This window comes from Choloepus didactylus, chromosome 13, assembly GCF_015220235.1.
Source record: "Choloepus didactylus isolate mChoDid1 chromosome 13, mChoDid1.pri, whole genome shotgun sequence".
Lineage (NCBI taxonomy): Eukaryota > Metazoa > Chordata > Mammalia > Pilosa > Megalonychidae > Choloepus > Choloepus didactylus.
The window spans coordinates 84,485,140-84,508,297 of NC_051319.1; the positions used below are offsets into that span (position 1 = coordinate 84,485,140).

At 36.7% G+C, this 23,158-nt stretch overlaps 1 protein-coding gene across 13 annotated transcripts in view; it reads left to right on the top strand.

The window, feature by feature from the left end:
* The first annotated feature begins 285 nt into the window (after nucleotides 1-285).
* The window catches only part of LOC119507882 (ankyrin repeat and KH domain-containing protein 1), a 178,688-nt gene continuing 155,815 nt past the window's right edge, over nucleotides 286-23,158 (top strand). For all 13 annotated transcript variants that reach the window (XM_037801129.1, XM_037801128.1, XM_037801131.1 and 10 more), the window contains exon 1: nucleotides 286-713. In XM_037801129.1, coding sequence (XP_037657057.1) covers nucleotides 423-713 — 291 coding nt within the window. In that variant the 5' untranslated portion in view covers nucleotides 286-422. The remainder of the gene's footprint in view (nucleotides 714-23,158) is intronic.

A 23,158-nucleotide genomic window follows, 5' to 3' on the forward strand; every position in this document is an offset into this window, starting at 1 on the left:
AGGGGTCACTATGACTGACCACTAGGCCAACTAATCTTGTTTAAGGTCGTGACGAGAGGTTGGCCAATCGGCATAGGAAAAGACCGGAAGTCAGCGCGTGGGGAGCAGGAGGCGGGTGTTCGCAACCGCCTGGGTGTGCGCGGGTCAACGCAGCTTGGGGGCCGCGAGCCAGCGAGCGGCACGTGACGAAGAGCCTGAGCGACGGGCCATCTTGGCCAATGATCTGCAGCTACTGGGGCACTGCAGCCAGTGGCGAGTCGGGGGGGGCGGGAGGCAGCAGGTTAGGCAGTGAGAAGTTAGTGGCGCTGCTGGGACGGGGGAAAGGAGACGCTTCTTCCTCCTGCTGTTCCTCTCGTTCCCCGGATCAGCGGCGGCGGTGGCCGCGAGTGACTCGGTGGCATCTCCGGCTCCGCGTGCGAACCATGCTGACCGACGGCGGAGGCGGCGGCACCTCCTTTGAGGAGGATCTGGACTCTGTCGCTCCGCGATCCGCCCCAGCTGGGGCCTTGGAACCGCCTCCGCCGGGAGGGGTCGGGCTGGGTCTCCGCACCGTGAGACTCTTTGGGGAGGCCGGGCCGGCGCCGGGAGTCGGTGGCGGCGGCAGTGGTGCGGGCGGAGGAGAAGCGGCGCTGGATTTCAAGTTGGCGGCTGCAGTGCTGAGGACCGGGGGTGGAGGTGGTGCCTCTTGCAGCGACGAGGACGAGGTGTCCGAGGTACGGCTCCAGGGCCCCCGCTTCCCACACAGCGTGAGGCATGAATTCTTCCAGAGCAGGCACAGGGCCCGGGACGCACTCCCGCTGTCCAGGAGGAGTCGTGCTCTGACAGCGGTCGGCTCCATGGCGGCGGTGGCAGCGGTGCGGGCCTAGTGCGCCCTTGGCTTACACTGCAGTCCCGGGCTCGAGCGAGACGGGTTCCCGTCACCAGCCGTAGATCCACAATAGAGAGCCCCTGGTATCTGAGCTTCGCGCGGGAACCAGGATTCCTCGGGCTACCTCCCGCCCACCCTGCTTGGGAGATGGGGGGGGGGGGGGGGGGGGGGGAGGGCGGGGTCTTGCCAGAGTCCCTGCCCTTGGTACTGAGAGAGAAACAGCGCTCAAAGAGCATTTTCCACTTCATGCCTTTCCCTGAAGTTGAGGGGACATTTATTTACCTTATCCCTTATATGATTTACCTTATCCCTTATATGATCCTTACATGTCTCATCTGTGTATTTAACGAGGGTTCTTAATTCCTGGCTTTAATTTGAGACAGGTGAGTATTAAGGCGCTCTCAGCTTTTACCCTGGAGAATCACGTGACTTGCTTCTGGGCCTTTTTGTGAAGTTAGACAGGAAAAGGAAGTTCCACTGCGTCTCTGAGCTTCAGAATTGCTGGATAGATGAACTCTTGGGGTTTTTAGTCTTGGAGAAGCTGAGGCACCCTATGGTTACCTTTTCTTTTGGAGTGAGCTCCATTTCTTTTAATTCTTATGTGTTATTCTGAGCCTTTTTAGGTCTAAGTACCCTAGGATAGTAGGCATCATCTTCTTTTGGGCCTTAGGGAAAATGGAGATACTCAATATATGTACTTTTTTCTCTTCACTATGGCTTGAATCTTGTACTGTCTTATGATGACTGTTCTAATCTCTGGGAATATTTCTTCCATTTTGATTCTAAGGTGCCTGATTCATTCCCTGTGACCAATCATTTCAACTTCTGTTCTTGGTGTTCCGAGGGACATTCTCTGTGTACTCCAATCCTGGCACCTTTATTTGTGGGTTTGGGAATACAGTTAATACCCTGTCTCATCATCCTAGGTCTGAACAGGGACAGGTTCCTTTAGATAGAAAACCTAAGTACATTCTGACCCCAACATTTTGCTTTGGAAAAAAACTCTGTTATAAGGAGGATAGTCCTTGAATGTCTGTTTGTACTTCATTATAAGAGGAAAAACTTTTAAACCAGGGTGGGACAAGGATTTTATTGGAGCAAGCAGTTATGAGGAGAGTCTCTGGAGCATCCACATTCTTGGGTTTGTGGAAGGCTTTCTTAGGAAAACTGATGAGAGATGAACTTGTACTTTTTAGCCAAGAGATGCAGTGAAGGGGGGGGGGGGTGCCGGCTATCTTTAGACCCTCAAGATTAGTCTATTTTTCTTTAAAACTTGTAAGGGAGACTCGAAATATGTTTGCTTTGGTCTAAACATAATAGAAAGAGGATATCTGATTTTCTGGACTGTTTTTACATAATTATAATGGGTGAGATGAAAGATCACTTATTTGCTTTTCTTCAGAATTGGATTGCTAGTGAGGCTCCAATGTTAGAAATGTCTCTTTGGTCTCATGTTATGTCTAGGAAGTGAGTCTTTGAAGTAACAATTTGTGTAAGGCTTGTTGAAAGCAATTATATATATATGTATATAAAATTAAAAAGTACACATTATATATGGGTGGGCATTCATTTGGAATCCTCATAATATTTGGCTAAAGCTAAAGCTTATGAGCAGAATCCACACCTTTTACATGTTTTTTAAAGTTTATTGCATAAGTCATGTATTCATGGTTCCTATACCCATTTGGTAATGGCTGATGGTAAAAGAACCCCTTATTGTTTATTTATATGTTTTCTGGGACTGAAAAGGATTTATGTATTAAATATATACATAGACCTCATTTTTGGAGCGGAGGTTTTTAAGATACCCGTAGATTCTTTCTTAACCTATGGAGAAAGGAAATTTTGTTTTTGTGTCCCTTTTTTTCCATGTCACAGAGAGAAGAAATTCTTGGAGTATCTAATCTCCGATTTATAGTATGTGTGTTAGGTTATGCTTGATGCTATTGTGAGTGAAATGACCTATATTGCCCAAGCAGATCCCTTGCCCTTTCTGCTTTCTCTCTGACAAGATGAGCTATCTTTTCCATATTATTGCCTTTAACTATACAGGGTGAAAAGATCATAAATAATGTTCTTCAACAAAAAAATTCATGTAACTGGCATTTAATGAATAATACTAAAATCTTCATTTTCATCTTTCCTAAATATTTTAGAGCCAAGCACCTAAACATCTAGAGAGATCATAGGTTGGTGTGTAGTTTTGGAGTGAAGTTTGTTTTGTTTCCTAAATGGGACAGCCCTAGATGAGGAGTAAGAGTGCAAAGCCTAGTGGATTTGCTCTAGAATTAGTTGAAGACCTCTTTACTATTTATTATCAAGGTCAAGAACTGAAAAAGCAGCCGGTTTTCTGTGCTGGCCAACTCAAAAAACCTTTTAGTTTGTGGAAGGGATTTGGGTCTTCTTATAAATATTTTAATATTAGAATTGTGCTGAGGGAATGCCACCAAATTGAGATCTTTGGTTCTTTTTTTTTTTTTTTTTTTTTTTATCTTCATTTTATTGAGATATATTCACATACCATGCAGTCATACCAAACAAATCGTACTTTCGATTGTTTACAGTACCATTACATAGTTGTACATTCATCACCTGAATCAATCCCTGACACCTTCATTAGCACACACACAAAAATAACAAGAATAATAATTAGAGTGAAAAAGAGCAGTTGAAGTAAAAAAGAACACTGGGTACCTTTGTCTGTTTTGTTTCCTTCCCCTATTTTTCTACTCATCCATCCATAAACTAGACAAAGTGGAGTGTGGTCCTTATGGCTTTCCCAATCCCATTGTCACCCCTCATAAGCTACATTTTTATACAATTGTCTTCGAGATTCATGGGTTCTGGGTTGTAGTTTGATAGTTTCAGGTATCCACCACCAGCTACCCCAATTCTTTAGAACCTAAAAAGGGTTGTCTAAAGTGTGCGTAAGAGTGCCCACCAGAGTGACCTCTCGGCTCCTTTTGGAATCTCTCTGCCACTGAAGCTTATTTCATTTCTTTCACATCCCCCTTTTGGTCAAGAAGATGTTCTCCGTCCCACGATGCCGGGTCTACATTCCTCCCCGGGAGTCATATTCCACGTTGCCAGGGAGATTCACTCCCCTGGGTGTCTGATCCCACGTAGGGGGGAGGGCAGTGACTTCACCTTTCAAGTTGGCTTAGCCAGAGAGAGAGGGCCACATCTGAGCAACAAAGAGGCATTCGGGAGGAGGCTCTTAGGCACAACCATAGGGAGGCCTAGCCTCTCCTTTGCAGCAACCGTCTTCCCAAGTGTAAAACCTATGGTAGAGGGCTCCACCCACCAAACCACCAGTCCCCTATGTCTGTGGTCATGTTAGCAACCATGGAGGTGGGGTAGGCAAATACCCCTGCATTCTCCACAGGCTCCTCAAGGGGGCACTACATCTTTTTTTTTCCTTGTTTTCCTTTTTTTTTTTTTTAACTTTCCCTTCTTTTTTAAATCAACTGTATGAAAAAAAGTTAAAAAGAAAACAAACATACAGTGAAAGAACATTTCAAAGAGACCATAACAAGGGAGTAAGAAAAAGACAACTAACCTAAGATAACTGCTTAACTTCCAACATGTTCCTACTTTACCCCAAGAAAGTTACATAATATAGCAACATTTCTGTGAACTTGTTCCTACTATATCCATCAGAAATTAACAGACCATAGTCATTCCTGGGTATCCCCAGAACGTTAAATAGCTTATCTGTTCTTCTTGGATTATTGTTCCTCCTTCCTTAATTGCTCTCTATTGCTAGTTCCCCTACATTCTACATTATAAACCATTTGTTTTACATTTTTCAAAGTTCACATTAGTGGTAGCATATAATATTTCTCTTTTTGTGCCTGGCTTATTTCGCTCAGCATTATGTCTTCAAGTTTCATCCATGTTGTCATGATCTTTGGTTCTTGTTGTTTTAAACATTGGGATAAATATGTGTTTTGTATTTCTTCAGGCATATGTACCTTAGCTATCCAAGGCCTTGAATAGAAGAGTCAGAATTTGCATGGGATCCTATTGAAATTGTACCCATTGTTCAGAATAAAAGTCAAGTTGAAAAGTCTTTAAAAACCAATTTTTAAAAGTTAAGTTTAGAATTGTAGTGTTTTTAAAAAAAGTTTTTTAGCAAGTTGAAAGAGAAATAAAACTTAAAAAAAAAAAGCCTTTGGTGAGGTTTATGATTTTTAATTTTTCTGTCATAAGACTGTATGCATATACTGTTATAAAATATTTGTGTGTGTGAGTGTGTAGTGTAACACCCCCATTTTAAAGTTATTATGAAAGTATATACTCTCAAAAAATTCAATGTAGATAGTAGACAAGGAGGAAAGTAAAAATTCTTCTCACCCCCTGACCCTTTAAATTCCATTCTTCTGAGGTAACCAATATTAAAATGTTTGCTTATTTCAGTAAATTTTCCAGGCCTATATAAGTCTAAATATGTGTTATATGTTCATATACACACTTTAAAGACAGATTTCAAATTATAAAGCATAGCTTTATGTCATACTGAGGTGTTTTTCTTATCTTGAGGCAGGCACCATGTTTACAATTATATAAAAGCATACAGAATTGCATGCAGTTCTGAAATTACAGCAAAAGCTTTGTAGGGAAATTTTTTTTTTTCATGAAAATTACTTCTATAGTTTAAAAGTCCAGACCATACATAAATCTCATTCTGATTTTCTCCAGTAGGAGAGGTGATGGACCATATCCTTTAGGGTTACTTATGACCTATATATCAAGAGCTAGTATTTCTCAACAGCAACACTATTGACATTTTGGGCAAGATAATTCTTTGTTATGTATTAGCAGCATCTCTGGCTTCTACCCACTAGATGCTAGTAGCATCCACCTAGTTGTGACAAATTAAAATGTCTCCAAACATTGCTAACTATTTCTTGGAGGCAAAGTCATCCCTGGTTGAGAACTGCTGGTTTAGAGACCATTCCTGTCATCAAGGATGGCAACTTTGTCATGAATACTCCGTATTCAAACTTTACGTAAACAAGGTGAGTCACTGCTTTTAAAAGCATCTCAGATGTGGCCCTCTCTAGCTAAGCCAGCTTGAAAGGTGAAATCACTGCCCTCCCCCCTACGTGGGAGCAGACAGTCAGGGTAGTGAATCTCCCTGGCAACGTGGACTATGACTCCTGGGGAGGAATGTAGACCCGGCATCGTGGGATGGAGAACATCTTCTTGACCAAAAGGGGGATGTAAAAGGAAATGAAATAAGCTTCAGTGGCAGAGAGATTCCAAAAGGAGCCAAGAGGTCACTCTGGTGGGCACTCTTATGCACAATATAGACAGCCCTTTTTAGGTTCTAATGAATTGGGGTAGCTGGTGGTGGATACCTGAAACTATCAAACTACAACCCAGAACCCATGGATCTTGAAGACAATTGTATAAAAATGTGGCTTATGAGGGGGGACAGTGGGATTGGGGGGGCCATGGGGATCACATTCCCCTTTGTCTAGTTTCTGGATGGATGAGTGGAAAGGTGGGGGAAGGAAACAAACAAACAAACAGACAAGGGCGCCCAGAATTCTTTTTTACTTTAGTTGCTCTTTTTCACTTTAATTATTATTCTGGTTATTTTTGTGTGTGTGGTAATGAGGGTGTTGGGGACTGATTTTGGTGATGAATGTACAACTATGTAATGGTACTGTGAACAATCGAATGTATGATTTGTTTTGTATGACTGTGTGGTATGTGAATATATCTCAATAAAATGAATATTAAAAAAAAAAGCATCTCAGAGCTTACACTCATAACCTGCTCAAGGGAGAAATAGGGGAAGTCAAAAGTTTAATATAAAACTAATATGTACTGCTTTAAATTTTCTGTGGTAAGTTTATCATTTTGGGGAATTTCACTTAAAATATTATATTACTTTTGGAAAGTTCAGTTATTGTCCATGAAAATAAAATTTTAAAAAACTTTTATGGGAACTTTCAATTGTGCAAATTTTGGAGACATTGGAACTGTTTATTCAAGAAAAAGGTTATATGTCATTACTCTAACAATTTGTTATATACTGCTTGAGTATCCGCCTTGCACAAGTATCATTCTGTAAAGCCTTAGGACTTTACATATAAAATGATGTGGTAATAAGTATGATTATATGAATGGTGGGTCAGTGCAGTGTTGATTAGTTATGGATGGAGGAAAATCTTATCGTGAAACTTGAAGTATGAGAATTTTTTTTTTTGAATTATTATTCAGTACATTTTTAATAGGTTTTATGACTATGATTACATCCATATGGTTTATAAACCAAGGTAATATAAAGAAGAATACAGTGAAAAGTCTTGATCCATCCCCTCTCCCACCTATCCTGCCCCCCACACTTTTAATGTCTTATATATCCTTTCAGAATTTCTTTATGCAAATACGAATACATAATTTTATTTTCCCCTTTCTTATGTAAAAGGTAATATACTATTCATGTGATTTTTTTTTTCCCCAGCAGCAAATTTGAGAGGAATTTAGACTTTAAAAAAAAATCAAGATGGTGGTAAAACATGCTAAGAATGAAGCAGGGAAATGAGTTGAAGCACATTCCTATCTGAGCCTATCTGGTAGTAGCATGATGATGGACTAGATGATTTCTGAAAACCAGTTCTGGCCTTCTGATTCCATGTTACATAAGATAAATATGTTGTTTTAAAGAAAAGCAAAGCAACTTTCATAAAGTATTAGTCTTGAGTTGGCAAGTAGAAAGAAAAAAAAAAGGTATTTTCTGATTTTTTTTGCCAGATTTACCTTCCCTTAGAACCAAAGCTGTAAGAAACAAAATCAGAATTTTTTTTTTAAAATCCCCTATAAATGCACTGTTTCAATATATCTATCTTCTTGGACCTTATTAATCATATTTCCCCTCCTGTTGCTTGTCTATAGAGTCATAGAATCTCGGTGATAATCCTGTCTCATCTCATTTTTATGTAACTGCTACCATTTATTGAATGCTTATTATATGCCAGTACTGTTCTAGATACTTTCATTATTTTATGTAATTGTTTTGACAATCCCTGTGAGGTGGGGTATTATCTACATTTTCATAGATGAATAAATGTAGGTTCAGAGCAAATGAAGTAATGAGTCCAAGGAGATTACACTGTAGTAAGTGGTAAAGCTAGGATCTTGAATCCAGTACAGAATCCAGAACCCATGCTACTATTTTTCTCCTTCAGATTAAGAAACAGGGCAAAGTTTTTGGTCACCAAATACTTAGTCCCTGTTGAAGTTTCATAGCTCTAAATGGAAATGAGAAATTTAAGGAAAATGTAGTAATTTCTCTAAAGCTTTTTTTTCTCTCTTCCATTTTGGGATTATCCCCCTTCCTATTCTACAAAATGAATTTCAAAAATACCTGTACTTGATAAAATGTCAAATTAGAAGCTTCATGTCAAGGCTCTGGTGGAAAGCCTCAGAAATCTGGGAACCATTGAGCTGAGTGACTTGCCCAGGATCACACAGCTAATTTGTAAGTCAGGACTAGGAAACAGGTCATCTGATTCCCATTTTAGTTATCTTCCCTGCTAAACTGTTCTTGCTGTCTCTCTTCTGATGCCTTGTATCAATGAATTTAGTTAGTTGCTTTAGAAATGTCTATTTCAAACTTGCACATAATCCTTAGCTGACCTTGTAGAAAACGTTTTATATTATTTAATCAAATTGATGACAGTCATGTAGATCAACATATTTAGAAGGCAATCAAAGGTGTACCATAGAGTATAGGTGGAGTACTAGTCTATAGGTAATTTTGTCATTGAACTTATTTGAAAAGCCCTTGTTTTTACTCATTTTAAAAGGATTAAGAGGAAATTGAAACCACCTATATACAAAGGTATGTGCCCAGCTTTGCTTACTTTGCCAATATGGGAAACATAGGTTTTGCGATATTATTATATTCTAATTATTTTGTAAAAATTAAAACCCATGTGCTATTTTGTTGGTAGTTACTGACAGTGCCTAGTTCCGATGAATGAAGATCAGTTGCCTTGAGATGACAGACTGGTTTACCTTTCTTCAGGGCCAAGCTTGCCTAAATCAGGAAGAAAGTGAAGTTGCCTGTAAGTCTTTTTTATTTGCCAGACTGAAATTTAGCAACTGTCAAAGAGCACTTTTTGCTCTCCCATAGTTGTGTTTTCACAAGGTTTTTCCCTTACTGAATGGATGTTGTTTTTGATAGTAGAATGGGTGTTTTTAAAAACAACGACTAGCCCACTCTATTCTAGTGGTATGATTCACCTGCATTAGTGTGTGATTTTAAAAAAGAGAAAGTCAAGTATGCTCCCAGGGATTTGCCCTAAGAACCAAAGATTTCAACAGAATACGTTAGTAAGTTGCCAAGTTAAGTATGATATGTTTAAGTTTGTAATGAGGACAGACTGAGGACAAGTTTTAGTACAAATCTTATATAATTGTTTCATCAAAATGGATATTAACACACTAAAGGACTTGAGTGGGAAAAAATATTTAAAAGCATCTATTATAGGGAGACCGCCTGAACACTCACTGATATCCTCCCTGAAGCCACTGAACCCAAGTAACATGGGATACAGTGCTCTGAGTAGGTGTTTCTGGGATATAATCTTTATTTTTTTCTGATTTTTCTTCATGTAGACTGATTTGTAATTGATCAGAATACTTCATATGTTGATTAAATGTTAAGAATACTTTTATCCCCTTATATGCTTAGGGATGAGTTTATTTTTGCAAAAATTATTTAAGTCTTATATTAAATATAAATGAACTTGCAGTATTTTCTTTAACGATGCAGAATTGAGAATGTTTTGTAGGTATTTTTTGAAATTTGAGTTAGAAGATAAAGGTTTCATCATGTCAGTTGAAACCTTTAATTGTCACTGTGAAAGGACTTTAAGCTCTTGTCAGCTTCTAAATGCTTTTTTCTCTAAATGTTTTTTTATTCTTCTGCTTAATCTACACATTTTTATTCTTGCCTTTTAAAAATTGTAACATTATTAATTCACTAACACGTGAAACAGACCACCATTGTCAAAGACCCAATCCCCAAAGGGGCAATAGTCCATTTATATTGGATATGCTCTTTTTTTGGTTAACTTTTCATTTTGATATAATTTCAAACTTACTGGAAAGTTGCAAGAATAGTGCAAGGAACTCTCATATGTCTTTTACCCAGATTCACCAGTTATCTTCACTTTCTGTCTCTTTCCATATTTGTAATTTATTTTCTGAACCAAATAAAAGTAGGTTACAGACATCATGCTTGTTTACCCCTAAAGAGTTCAGTATGTTTTCCATAGGAATAAAGACATTCTCTTACATAACCACAGTTCAGTGATCAAAATCAGGATATTTAACAAATTTCCAAAGTATTTTTTAAGTTCAAATTCCCAGAGTTTTTTTTAGATTGAAATATAATTCACATATCATAAAATTTATCCTTTAAAGTAATTTTTAGTGTATTTACAGAGTTGTGCAACCATTATTACTATAATTCCAGAACTTTTTCGCCATCCCAAAAAGAAACCCCATAACTTCCAGCAGTCATTCCCAATTTTCTCCCTCTCCCCAGCTCCTGGCAACCACTAATCTACTTTCTATCTCTATGGATTTGCCATTCTGGACATTTTATATAAATCAAATCATACAATATGTGGGCTTTTGTGTCTGGCTTCTTTCACTTAGCATAATGTTTTCAGGGTTTCTACATGATGTATCAGCTTATCACTAGAATAATATTGCATTATGCGTATATACCACATTTTGTTTATTTGTTCATCAGGATATGACGTTTAGGTTATTCCACTTTTTGACTATTCTGAACAGTATTGCTATGAACATTTATATACAAGTTTTTGGGTGAAAATATCTTTTCAGTTCTACCAGGAGTGGAATTGCTAAGTCATATGGTAACTCTATGTTTAACTTTCTGAGAAACTGCAGAACTGTTTTCCACGGTGGCTGAATCATTTTTTTTTTATTGAGATGTATTCACATACCATACAGCCATACAAAGCCTTCAGTCAGTTGTTCACAGTACCACCATATAGTTGTGCATCCATCACCAAAATTAATTTTTGAACATTTTCACTACCACATACACAAAAGTAATAAGAATAAAAATTAAAGTGAAAAAGAACAATTAAATTAAAAAAGATCACTGGGTGCTTTTTTTTTTTTTTTTTTTTTTTGCCCCTGTTTTTCTAGTCATCCATCCATACACTGGACAAAGGGGAGTGTAATCCACATGGCTTTCCCAGTCACATTGTCATCCCTCATAAGCTACATTTTTATACAATCATCTTTAAGATTCAAGGGTTCTGGGTTGTAGTTTGAGAGTTTCAGATATTTACTGCTAGCTATTCTAATTTATTAGAACCTAAAAAGGGTTGTCTATATTGTGCGTAAGAGTGCCCATCAGAGTGACCTCTTGGCTCCTTTTGGAATCTCTCAGCCACTGAAACTTATTTCATTTCCTTTCACATCCTCCTTTTCATCAAGAAGATGTTCTCCATCCCACTATGCAGGGTCCAGATTCCTCCCCGGGAGTCATATTCCATGTTGCCAGGGAGATTTACACCCCTGGATGTCAGATCCCATGTAGGGGGGAGGGCAGTGATTTCATTTGCCAAATTGGCTTAGCTAGAGAGAGAGGGCCACATCTGAGCAACAAAGAGGCATTCGGGAGGAGACACTTAGGCACAGTTATAAGCAAGCCGAGCCTCTGCTTTGCAGTAACTGTCTTCCCAAGGGCAAGTCCCATGATTCAAGGCTCAGCCCATCAAACCACCAGTCCCCAATGTCTGTGAGCACAGGCTGAATCATTTTATATTCCCACCAGCAGTGTATGAGGGTTCCAGTTTCTCCAGTTTTGTCAGCTCTTGTTATTGTCTGTCTTTATTTTAGCCATCCTAGTGAGTGTACCTTGGTATATCATTGTGGTTTTGATTCACATTTCCCTCATGACTAATGATGTTGAGCATCTTATCATGTGCTTTTAGCCAGTTGTGTATCTTCTTTGGAGAAATATCTATTCAAATATTTTGCCCATTTTAAAATTGGGTTATCTGTCTTTTTATTGTTGAGATGTATTTTTAAAAAAATATTTTTTGGATATTTTATAGTTCCTTATCAGATAAATGATTTCAAATACTTTCTCCAGTTTTGTGGGTTGTCATTTCATTTTCTTGGTGGTATCATTTGATATTTTAAATTTTTTATTAAGTCCAACTTATATTTTTTTTCTTTTGTTGCTTGTGCTTTTGGTGTCATATCTAAAAGACCGTTGCATAATCCGAAGTCACAAAGATTTATACTTAAAATTTCTTTTAAGAGATTCATAGTTTTGACTCTTGCATTTAGGTTGTTGTTGATCATCTTGACTTAATTTTTGTATAAGGTGTGAGGCAGGGGTCCAACTTCATTTTTTTGCATTTTATCCAGTTCTCCCAGCACAATTTGTTGAAAAGGCTATTCTTTCCCCCATTGAATTTTCCTAGTACCCTTGTTAAAAATCAATTGACCATAAGTTTGAGGATGATTTCTGGATTGTCAATTCTATTCCATTGATCTGTAAGACTCTCTTTATGCCAGTTTACTGTGCTTTGCAGTAATTGAAATCAGGAAATAATGAGTCTTCAACATTTTCGTTTTTCAAGATTGTTTTTGGCTATTCTGGGTTATGGATATGTTCTTGTTCTCTTAAGAGATTAGATTTTCGGGGAGAGCGAGTAAGGGGATTTTTAATGTGCTGCAGTTTTGTGTTCACACATAAAAGATTTCCCTTGCACTATCAATAACTTTCTAGTTCTGAAATTTATGCCCCTCTGTATATGTGAAGGTGATTAAGGAGCTCATTGATTTAAGCCAGGCTGCCAGAAATGTGTTGTTGTTTTAAATGCATCGCCTTTCCTGCAAGACCTGAGCATGTGTTTGAAAGGAGACAGAACTGAAGAGGGAGGAGATGGTTGGTTTGGGTGGTTGTAGGTAGTTGTAGTTTGAGTGTATCTGATTAGACTGTAGGTCTCCAAGAAGAATATGGACAGGTTCCTTTTTCAGGGGTAATAAATGAATAAGATAAAATATGAAATATAGCATCAAAGTTTTTGCATCTGATATCTTCTAACAAGTGCTTAAGAGGTGTGAATTCAATGTTAAGTAATATGCAGTTTGCTTGACATTTAAGCCATTGTTCTCACCTGTGTGAGTAAATTGCAAAAACAATCTGGAATGTCACCAACTGAAATAGTCCCCAGTTATGTTAGATTACTAGTATTTTGACTATTAGCAGCGAGAGACTGTACTATATTTATAGGACCTGTTTCATTGGGGACTTCACTGACAGGTTAACAAAGAAAAGTTTATTTTTCTTTTAGTATGAAAACAGTTATTTGATGTGATACTTAAAATCAGCTGCATGGATTTGACTATACGCTTCCAAACAACTATCGGAGATAATGTCTAACTTGCTATTGTGTATTACTGTCTTGTCCCTAATCTGTTACAATTATTCACTCATTCTCTATAGAAGAAAATGAATGTTTAGTTTAGTTGAAGACCTCTTATTCATGAACTCACATCTTGCATAATAAGATTATGTCTTTCAGAGATTAGGTCCTTGGCCTTCTGTTTAGAATTCTGTTTGGTATTTTAGAATGGATTTATTTATTTCACAGTTATTTACTTAGAGCCTAATATTTGTTAAGCTTTGTGCTAGGCTTGGGAATTACAAAGATGAAATATTGTGGTCCCTGCCCTTAAAAACCAATTTCAGGGAATGTGAAAGCAAAGTAAATTATTCAAATTATATTTGTCCTTCTAAATTATTTTCTAATATTAATAAATTATATTTGAGTGTTCTAAGCATTGTGCACTTTAATTACGTCACCTCATTTAATTTTCTTATAGTCTTGAGACAGACCAAGATCCTGAATTCAGGGTATAGATCATTGCCCTGTGTTGGCTGGATGATAACTTCTAAAAAGTTTTGATGCTTGATGATGTCTTATTTCAGGAGTTTGATGGGCTTTAAAGGGCAGGCTTAAAGGGGCGATGATATAAAATGAAAAGCTACGTAGTACATCAGCACAAAATTGTCTTGTGCTCATTTTTGAGCAAAACCACAACTGCTCCTTTATTATATTCCATAAACCCTCCAAGCTTAACCTGCTTCAGGGCCTTTTGCATTTACAGTCTTCTCTGTCAGGGTCATTCTTCTCTCAGATATCCATGTGGCTTCCCTCCCACTTGTCTGCTGAGAGGCCCTCTAACTGCCTAGTATATTCATGTTCCATAAATATCTCAGGCTCACCAATTCTAAAACTGAAGTCATCACTTCCCCTCCACCCAGTCTTTTATTCCTTATTCTTTTACCTTTGTAAATGGCATTGCCCTAAAGCTAGTCACTCTGGTCAGAGAACTAGGAGCTCACATACGCTACTACTTCTTACTATACACACTTACTTAAGCAGGGACTTTGTCAGGTAGGTTCTTTCTTAACACTTTATTTGTCCCTTTCTTTGTATCCTCACTGATTTTGCCCATAAGTCAAATCATCATCTTTTTTTTAAAATGCAATTTTATTGAGACACATTCACACCATACAATCCATCCAAAGTATACAATCAGTGTCTTACCTTATCACCACATAGTTATGCATTCATCATCACAATAAATTTTAAAACGTTTTCATTACTCCAAAAAAGAAATAAAAGTAAGAAAACCCCAAACATCCCATACCCCTAGTTCCCCCCATTGTGGATCCATAGTATTGATGTGGTACATTTGTTACTGTTGATAAAAGAATATTAAGGTATTACTGTTAACTATAGTCCATAGTTTGCAATAAGTACATATTTTCCCATATACCACTCTGTTATTGATTCCTTGCAATAATAAACCATCATCTTTTTCCTGTACTATTTCAGTAATCCCTGGCTCGCTCTATCTACCTCCAAGATTATACCTCTAATTATTCTTCTGTCCTGCTCTCAGAGTAAATGCCAGTTCAGTCATGTCACTCTGGCTAAAATCCTTCTCAATCCTTAAATAAAAGGTACATCCAGATTCCTTGGTAAAGGTTATTTAGGGGCCTCTGTTTTCCTTTCTAATCATATACTTGCTGTACCTTACTTTATTTACTTTTTATATTCCATCCATACCAAACTGTTGTAGTTCTCTGAACATATTAAGCTGTTATATGCTTTGGTATTTTGTTTCCACTGCTTAGCTACTAGAATCATAATAATAGCTTCCCATATGCTGAGTGCATATTGTATCCAGCCACTGGGTGAAATGGTTACCTGTATACTGTCAAGTAAACCTTACAACTACCATATGAGGGAAGTGATATTCTCAATTTACAGATGAGGAAATTGAATTTTGGAGGCATTATATGACATATCAAAGTCATACTTCTAATAATGATGAATAAGGATCTTTTTTAAATTTTTTTAAATTCAGTTTTGAGATATATTCACACACTATACAGTCATCCATGGTATACAATCATCTGTTCACAGTACCATCATATAGTTGTGCATTCATCACCTCAGTCTATTTTTGAACATTTTCTTTATGCCAGAAAGAATCAGAATAAGAATTAAAAATAAAAAAAGAACACCCAAATCATCCCCGCTGTTCCACCCTATTTCTCCTTTAGTTTTTGTCCCCATTTTTCTACTCATCCATCCATACACTGGATAAAGGGAGTGCGATCCATGAGGTTTTCATAATCACACTGTCACTGCTTGTGATCTACATTGTTATACAATCGTCTTCAAGAGTCAAGGCTACTGGGTTGGAGTTTGGTAGTTTTAAGTATTTACTTCTAGCTATTCCAATACATTAAAACCTAAAAAGTGTTATCTATATAGTGCGTAAGAATGTCCACCAGAGTGACCTCTTGACTCCATTTGAAATCTCTCAGCCGCTGAAGCTTTATTTCGTTTCATTTCACATCCCCCGTTTGGTCAAGAAGATGTTCTCAAGCCCATGATGCCTGGTCCAGATTCATGCCCAGGAGTCCTATCCTGTGTTGCCAGGGAGATTTACACCCCTGGGAGTCAGCTCCCACGTAGGGGGGAGAGTAGTGAGATCACCTGCCAAAGTGGCTCAGTGGAGAGAGAGGGCCACATCTGACAACAAAGAACAATCAGGGAGAGACTCTTAGGTACAATTATAAGCAGGTTTAGCCTCTCCTTTGCAGTAACAAGCTTCATAGAGGCAAACCCCAAGACAGAGGGCTCAGCATGTCAAGCTGTCAGTCCCTAGTGTTTGTGAGAACATCAGCAACAATTCAGGTGAGGAAGTCCAACACCTCCACATCCTTCCCCAGCTCCTCAGGGGGGCCCCGAATATGTATTTTTATTTGCCTCCCAAATTACTTTGGGATATGTTGCTATTTCATTATAACCTATAAAGACCTACCGTATCTCACTTCCTGTTCAAAGTTCCATGTAATTGTGGTGTTTGAACAAACTGACTGTAGAAGTTATATTGTTTAGAAAATATAGATCCTACACCAAGTAAACTTTTCTTCACTTGGTCTCACATGGAAGTTGAAGTTTTAACACACAGTCAGTTTCAACCTTTACTGTTTGTCCCTATTTACCCTAATCTTAACCAGATCTGCTTCATTCATATCCCTAACTGAAGTCTAGGCTCTTTTCAGATTTTTTTTTTTTTTTTTTAAACAGTTGCTGTATGTGCTAATACTGACATTCATACCTGCTGCTCCACCTCTAGCTCTGAGTTTCAGGTGTCACACAGATACCCAATGTTCTTGAGATCAATCAGGTTATACACGAAGGGATCAGCATCTCAACGTTTAGAGATAGGCATTACAATTCAGGAATAGATTTGACTGCTGTAAGAGCTTACAATCTAGGGACCATTACAATAATCATTTCCCTGTTAGGCTGTGCTCTAATATTCAATTGTGAGTTTACACATTGTAGTTAGTCCATACTGGTGAGGTATTATAGTGTTTGCCTTTGTTTCTGGTGTACTTCATTCAAATTGCTGTCTACAGGATCCATTCACCTCTTTGCATGTCTCACAACTTCAAGGAGTAAGGATTTTACCCCAGATCTCTTGGACTTTAAAGCCCATGTTCAAAATCAACACTGCACTGCTGCTGTCACTATTGTCCCTCTTCCCCATCCTGTAGGATATCTTCTTGTTCCAGTCATCTACTCTGATTTCCTTCATTGCTTTCCCAATTGGAATTTACCGTTTCTTCCTCTGTGTTCCCCTAATACCTATATATAACTATTATAGCATCTATAATACTTTATTGCATTTATTTGTTTCTTTATCTTCTCTGAATGAGCAAGAGTTCATGTCTTGTTTAATTTTGCATCCCTAGTATATAGTAGAATGTCTGGCACATAGTAGGTGCTTTATAAATATTTGTTGAATGAATGTATGTGTATGTGTAGTGCTTCAAATGTTCAGATTATCTGTTATGCCTAAAACAATTATAGTGGATTCTGTGTTATTTGGGTGCAGGATAAGGAGTGGAGAGTAAGAGTTTAAAATGATGAGGTCCTTAGGCAAGCAGATCTCAAAAATAGTAGTAGTAATAATATCAGTAGTAGCCATAACAACTAATATTTGTTGATCAGTTACCATGTATTAAGCACTGTTGTAAATTTTAGATGTATTATCTTGCTCAATCATTAATAATTCTGTGAAGTATCTACTGCCATTCTTATTTTATAGCTGAGGAAAATGAGGCTATGAGAGGTAAAACAAGTTATCTATAAGATCACACTGAATGGTAGGCTGGTATTCTGAGAGGCCTTGCTCTTAGTCATTATGCTCTGCTCCTCTTATTAGTATTAATTGGAGGTTTCTGGGTGTTTGAGGCTAATTAAATTTAAAATTTCTTTGCAGTGTTCAGTGTTATTTTCTACTTAGGATAATGAGCAAAGTCAGCACTTTTTTCTAACTTCATCTCTACCCATTTATTCTGATAAGGAAAATACAGAGTAACTTTTCTTCTTTCAACATTAAGATTTCCTTGGCATTAATTGCCAGGTAGTTCATTCTTTGTGACTTTTCTAATGAGTATTTGAGGAGTCTTCTTATTTCTAAAGGATGGTGGCACAAGTGTTTTGTTTTTGCTTTTGTTGTCTGTGTACTGGTTAGAAATAACATAGCTGTAGCTGCCAGAAATTACTAAATGAAAGCGTGATTTGTCCTCTTAAGAACTCTGGCAGAGAGGAGTTATTGGGCTTGATAATCTGTTACATTTTTATTTAATTTTTTAAAAACCATTTTATTGATACATATTCTTATACCATACAATCCATCCAAAATATACTATCAGTGACTTTTAGTATATTCACATAGTTTTGCATTCATCATCACAATCAATTTTAGAACATTTTCATTATTCCAAAAAGAGAAACTGCATACTCCTTAGTAGTCACCTCTCAATCCCTCTATCCTTCTCTAGCCCTACATAACCACAGATCTATTTCTGTCAGAGCAAACATTTCAATACATTTATTTATATTTAGGCATACATTTATTTTAATTTTAAAAAGTTTTTTTTTCTGACATTACTGTTATTGTTAAACATGACCTTAGGAGAGCTGTAGGTTCTCTTCTTACTTCATTGGTTAGTATTTGTTTTAGTTATACTTCATAGTATAGAAGATTTACTTAATACGATTTGGTAAGGTGAAAAGGGAAAATACATGGTTTCATATCTGGGCATAGTTATGTGACCTTGGGCAAATCACTTAAGTTTTTGAGTTTCAAAAAACTCAAAGATCAGTTCATCCTACTTCACTGAGTGGTTAAGATGATTGAATGGAATAGTATGTGGAAAATGCTGATATATATGAGGCATTTAATTAGTGATAGCTGTTTTTTTAAAAAAGTTCTTCCTTTTCCCCATCTTTTATTAGAGACTTCAAATTAAAACTATAGTTTAGAAATGAAGCTTTTGTGGTTGAGCAAAGTGTAGTTAATTTTCTTTAGTTCTAACTTTGAATTAGTAAAAACAAGATGGTTCTCGCTTGTGCTATGTGAAGTTAACCAATTTCAGAAATCCCAAAATACAGTTTTTTGAGAGAAGGCGTGTGGGTCTGAAATTGGGAATGCAGTTTTCTTTTAGAGGGAATTTAAAGGTATGGGAATGGATGGGGCGATGATTGTTAATGGAATTGTAAGTATCAGCGCTGCATTGAAGGCGAACAGGATTTAAGGCATGTATCCCACAGATCAGCACTACAAATATAGATAGGTTGAAAAAAAACACTTCATTCCTAAATTTGTCATTATTTCCTCTTGAATTGCAATTTGAATGGGTCTTGGGCATGTCTGTGGTGGATGCTACTGTTCAAATTTTGGAGTGCTGTGTTGTTTGCAAAAAAATAATTTTTATATCCTATTTAGTAATTGCCCTTTGGAATGCTGGCCCAACCTTTTTGCTGCTCAGACTAGAAATCCATAGCAAGCCACCTGTATTCTAAAATTGTTGTTAAGTGCTGATTGTGACTTACAAGTAGAGGATTCATTCTGGGTGGGGAAAGGTAAGACATGATTGTCTACTCAAATGTAAGCTAAATAAAAAAGAAAAAGAACTATCAGGTACATTTTTTAAAATGTATATTTTTGAAGTTTAAAGTGCTTTATTTGCCTTCCCATTTTTAATCATTAAATCTGAGTTTCATGAGAATGTTTCTATTTTTTAAGGTTTGTGAAGAAAGGTAGTATAAAATAAAGATTTAGTCTTCCCTTGAGCTTTCTCATAGCACCAGTTGGAATTCATGGGAGTGAGGACTATCTTTAAAGACTACTAGAAATAAAGTATATGGCTACTAATATTTGAGTCCTTAACTCAAAATACAGATTTATTTAACATTTTAAAAATAAAAATTTCATAAGCCATTTGTCTGTTAAAGGAGCTCTATGCAGGACAGCTTATTGTTTGACTTATATTTGAGAGCATTTTGTTCTTTGTTGCGTGGTATGACCGTTTAACTAGAGAATATATGAACAAAAATACATAATTTACATGTTTTATAATGAAATGCTCTCTGTTACTAATTTGTTTCCTCTGCTAGCTAGAATTTCTTTTTCCAGAAATAGTAGTCTTAGAGAAGGTAAGAGTTGGTTATCGATAAATGTATATGAGATTTTGTTATTTTACTGTTATAAAACTTAAAAGAATATTATCGAAAATTTTAATTATAGCACTTTTTACTTATATTTGATAGAAATTACTTTTGAGTGGAAGCAAGTGTTGGTCAAATTATAGGTGGATTAATAAATGATTTTTCTAACTAGTTTTTGAATAGGGGGACTGTCTTAGTTCTTTTTTTTTTCCCCCACAACTTCAGCCATTTCCATTATTGTAAAATATGCGTTCAGAAAGGTATCAACTCTTGATGTACAGCTCAACAAGCAGTTAAATAGGTAATTTCAAAAGTTGTTATGGGTTACAGTTCCATAGTCTCAGTCCCACAAGATATACAGAAAGGTGAAGATCTCTATGTCTTATTTCTTTTAGGTGGTAACAGCTGAATCTGTGGTTAATCTCCATAGCAACTGTTGACATCCAGTGGTTCATATCTGAAATGTCAAAATGGGATAAAAATGGGACAAAGTGCTTTCCCTCCCCACTTAAAAAAAATTAGTTGGAGCTAAAACCACACTCATTTCTTTAAAAGGAATGAAAAAAGACTTATGTGGTAGAAAAGACAGAGTGCTCTGCCTTTAACATTTCAAGAGCCATTACCCATAGTGAAAAACTAGTTTTTGGTGAACCATATTCCCTTCTCCTCTTTTTCCCCACATTTTTTCTTATCCAATAAAAGGTAGAAAAATAGGTTATTCAGTGTTTAGGACTTGAAATAAACTTCCTTGCTATTGGCTGACAGTACCACTATAAACATATGTATGTATGTTTGCTGCTGAATATAGCTGCTAAATAGAGATGAATAGTTATCATTTAGGCAGTAAAGAAATTTCTGTGATTCTTTAGCTGTATGCAAGAAACTATGAGGCTTTTTTATTCATTTGCAGATTGAAGACTCATTTCATTCGACATTATTTTAGGCTTTTCCATATGTAGACATGACCAAGCCTTTTATATTAAATGTACAGAATTGGGCATATTTAATATTTCCTTGTAGCTATAATTGATTTCCATCTTGGCTGACCAGATGTATTTTGAGGTTATACTATTGCAGTCTGAATTGAAAGAGTATTTGCTTTAGCAGGTTTATTGGGCAAGATATTTATGAACTGCCAAAATATGATCCCCTATATATTCTGAAAGGAATAGGTATAACTTGATATGTTTTCCTTTTATTAGTTCCCCATTGAGACAGGCTTTAGAAATTTCAGAAAGGATAGGACAAAGGAAATAGTAGAATTGAGTGCTTTTTGGCATATGTGTTGGACAAAAATGTATTCAAATCAATTGTATGATTAATTATGCATAACTATAATTCTCATTCTGAGAATTTAAGAATTTTCCCACAAGGGCTGTGGATATTTAAAATTTGATCTTTTGGGTCACATCTTAAATATAAAATGCCTAAAACCACACTTGAACATTCAGGTGACCACTGATAAAAATGCCTCATGCTAGATTCTTAGTAAGTATAATTCTTCTAGTTTGGAAAGGTGCATAAGATAAATACCATGTGAGTCACAGGACAAAGAGTTGTAATTATGAAGAATCATATTCTAAAAATTACATTTATAGAGTGTTCTAGTATTTCTAAAATGCTTTTACCTCCGTTACCTTATTTCATCATTCCGATAGCTCTGTAAAGATAGATAGTGCAGATAATATCTTTTGTCTTTGTTTTTTTTTGTTTGTTTTTTATTTAAATACAATTTTATTGAGATACATGCACATATCTTACAGTCTTCAAAGTGTACAGTTTTTTCATTGTGTCATCAAATAGTTGTGCATTTATCACCGTAATCTTTGAACTTTTTCATTACTCCAAAAAATAAAATAAAAATTAAAATAAAAAAGAACATCCAAAACACTCCATTCCCCTCCTCTCCCCATTGTTCATTTACTTTTTTTTAACACTCATTCATTGTTTTTCTTTAACTTTATAAAAAAATTAAAAAACAAACAAAAATTTCAAACAAAACCAAAACAAACAAATAAAAAACAAATAACCTAAAATAACTGCATTGCTTCCAACATGTTCCTTTCGTACCCCAAGAAAAAAAACTATAACTGAACAGAGGAATAAGAAAAACAAATAACCTAAAATAACTACATTTCTGCGAACTTGTTCCTACCGTACCCCCCAGAAATTAACAAACCATAGTCATTCCTGAGCATTCCCATAATAAGTTTATTCTCCATAACTTATCTTTCTTATTAGATTATCGTTACCCCTTCACTATTTGCTGTCTATCGCTAGGTCCTCTACATTCTACAATATAAACTATTTATTTTACATTTTTCACAATTCATACAATATCTCCCTTTTCGTGCCTGACTTATTTTGCTCAGCATTATGTCTTCAAGGTTCGTCCATGTTGTCATATGTTTCATGACCTCGTTCCTTCTTACTGCCGTGTAGTATTCCATCATGTGTATATGCCACATTTTGTTTATGCACTCATCTGTTGAAGGACGTTTGGATTGTTTCCATGTCTTGGAAATTGTGAATAATGCTTCTGTGAACATTGGCAGGCAGATATCTGTTCATGTCACTGCTTTCAGATCTTCCAGGTATATCCCAAGAAGTGCAATTGCTGGATCAAAGGGTAACTCTGTATCTAGTTTTCTAAGGAACCGTCAGACTGTCTTCCAGAGTGGCTGAACCATTATGCAGTCCCACCAACAATGAATAAGAGTTTCAATTTCTCCACATCCTCTCCAGCATTTGTAGTTTCCTGTTTGTTTAATGGCAGCCATTCTAATTGGTGTGAGATGGTATGTCGCTGTGGTCTTAATTTGCATCTCTCTAATAGCTAGTGAAGCTGAACATTTTTTCATGTGTTTTTTGGCCATTTGTATTTCCTCTTCAGAGAACTGTCTTTTCATATCTTTTGCCCATTTTATAATTGGGTTATCTCTACTGTTATCATTGAGTTGAAGGATTTCTTTATATATGCATGATATCAGTCTTTTGTCAGATACATGGTTTCAAAAAATTTTTTTCCCATTGAGTTGGCTGCCTCTTCACCTTTTTGACAAATTCCTTTGAGGTACAGAAGCTCTTAAGTTTGAGGAGTTCCCATTTATCTATTTTTTCTTTTGTTGCTTGTGCTTTGGGTGTAAGATCTAGGAAGTGA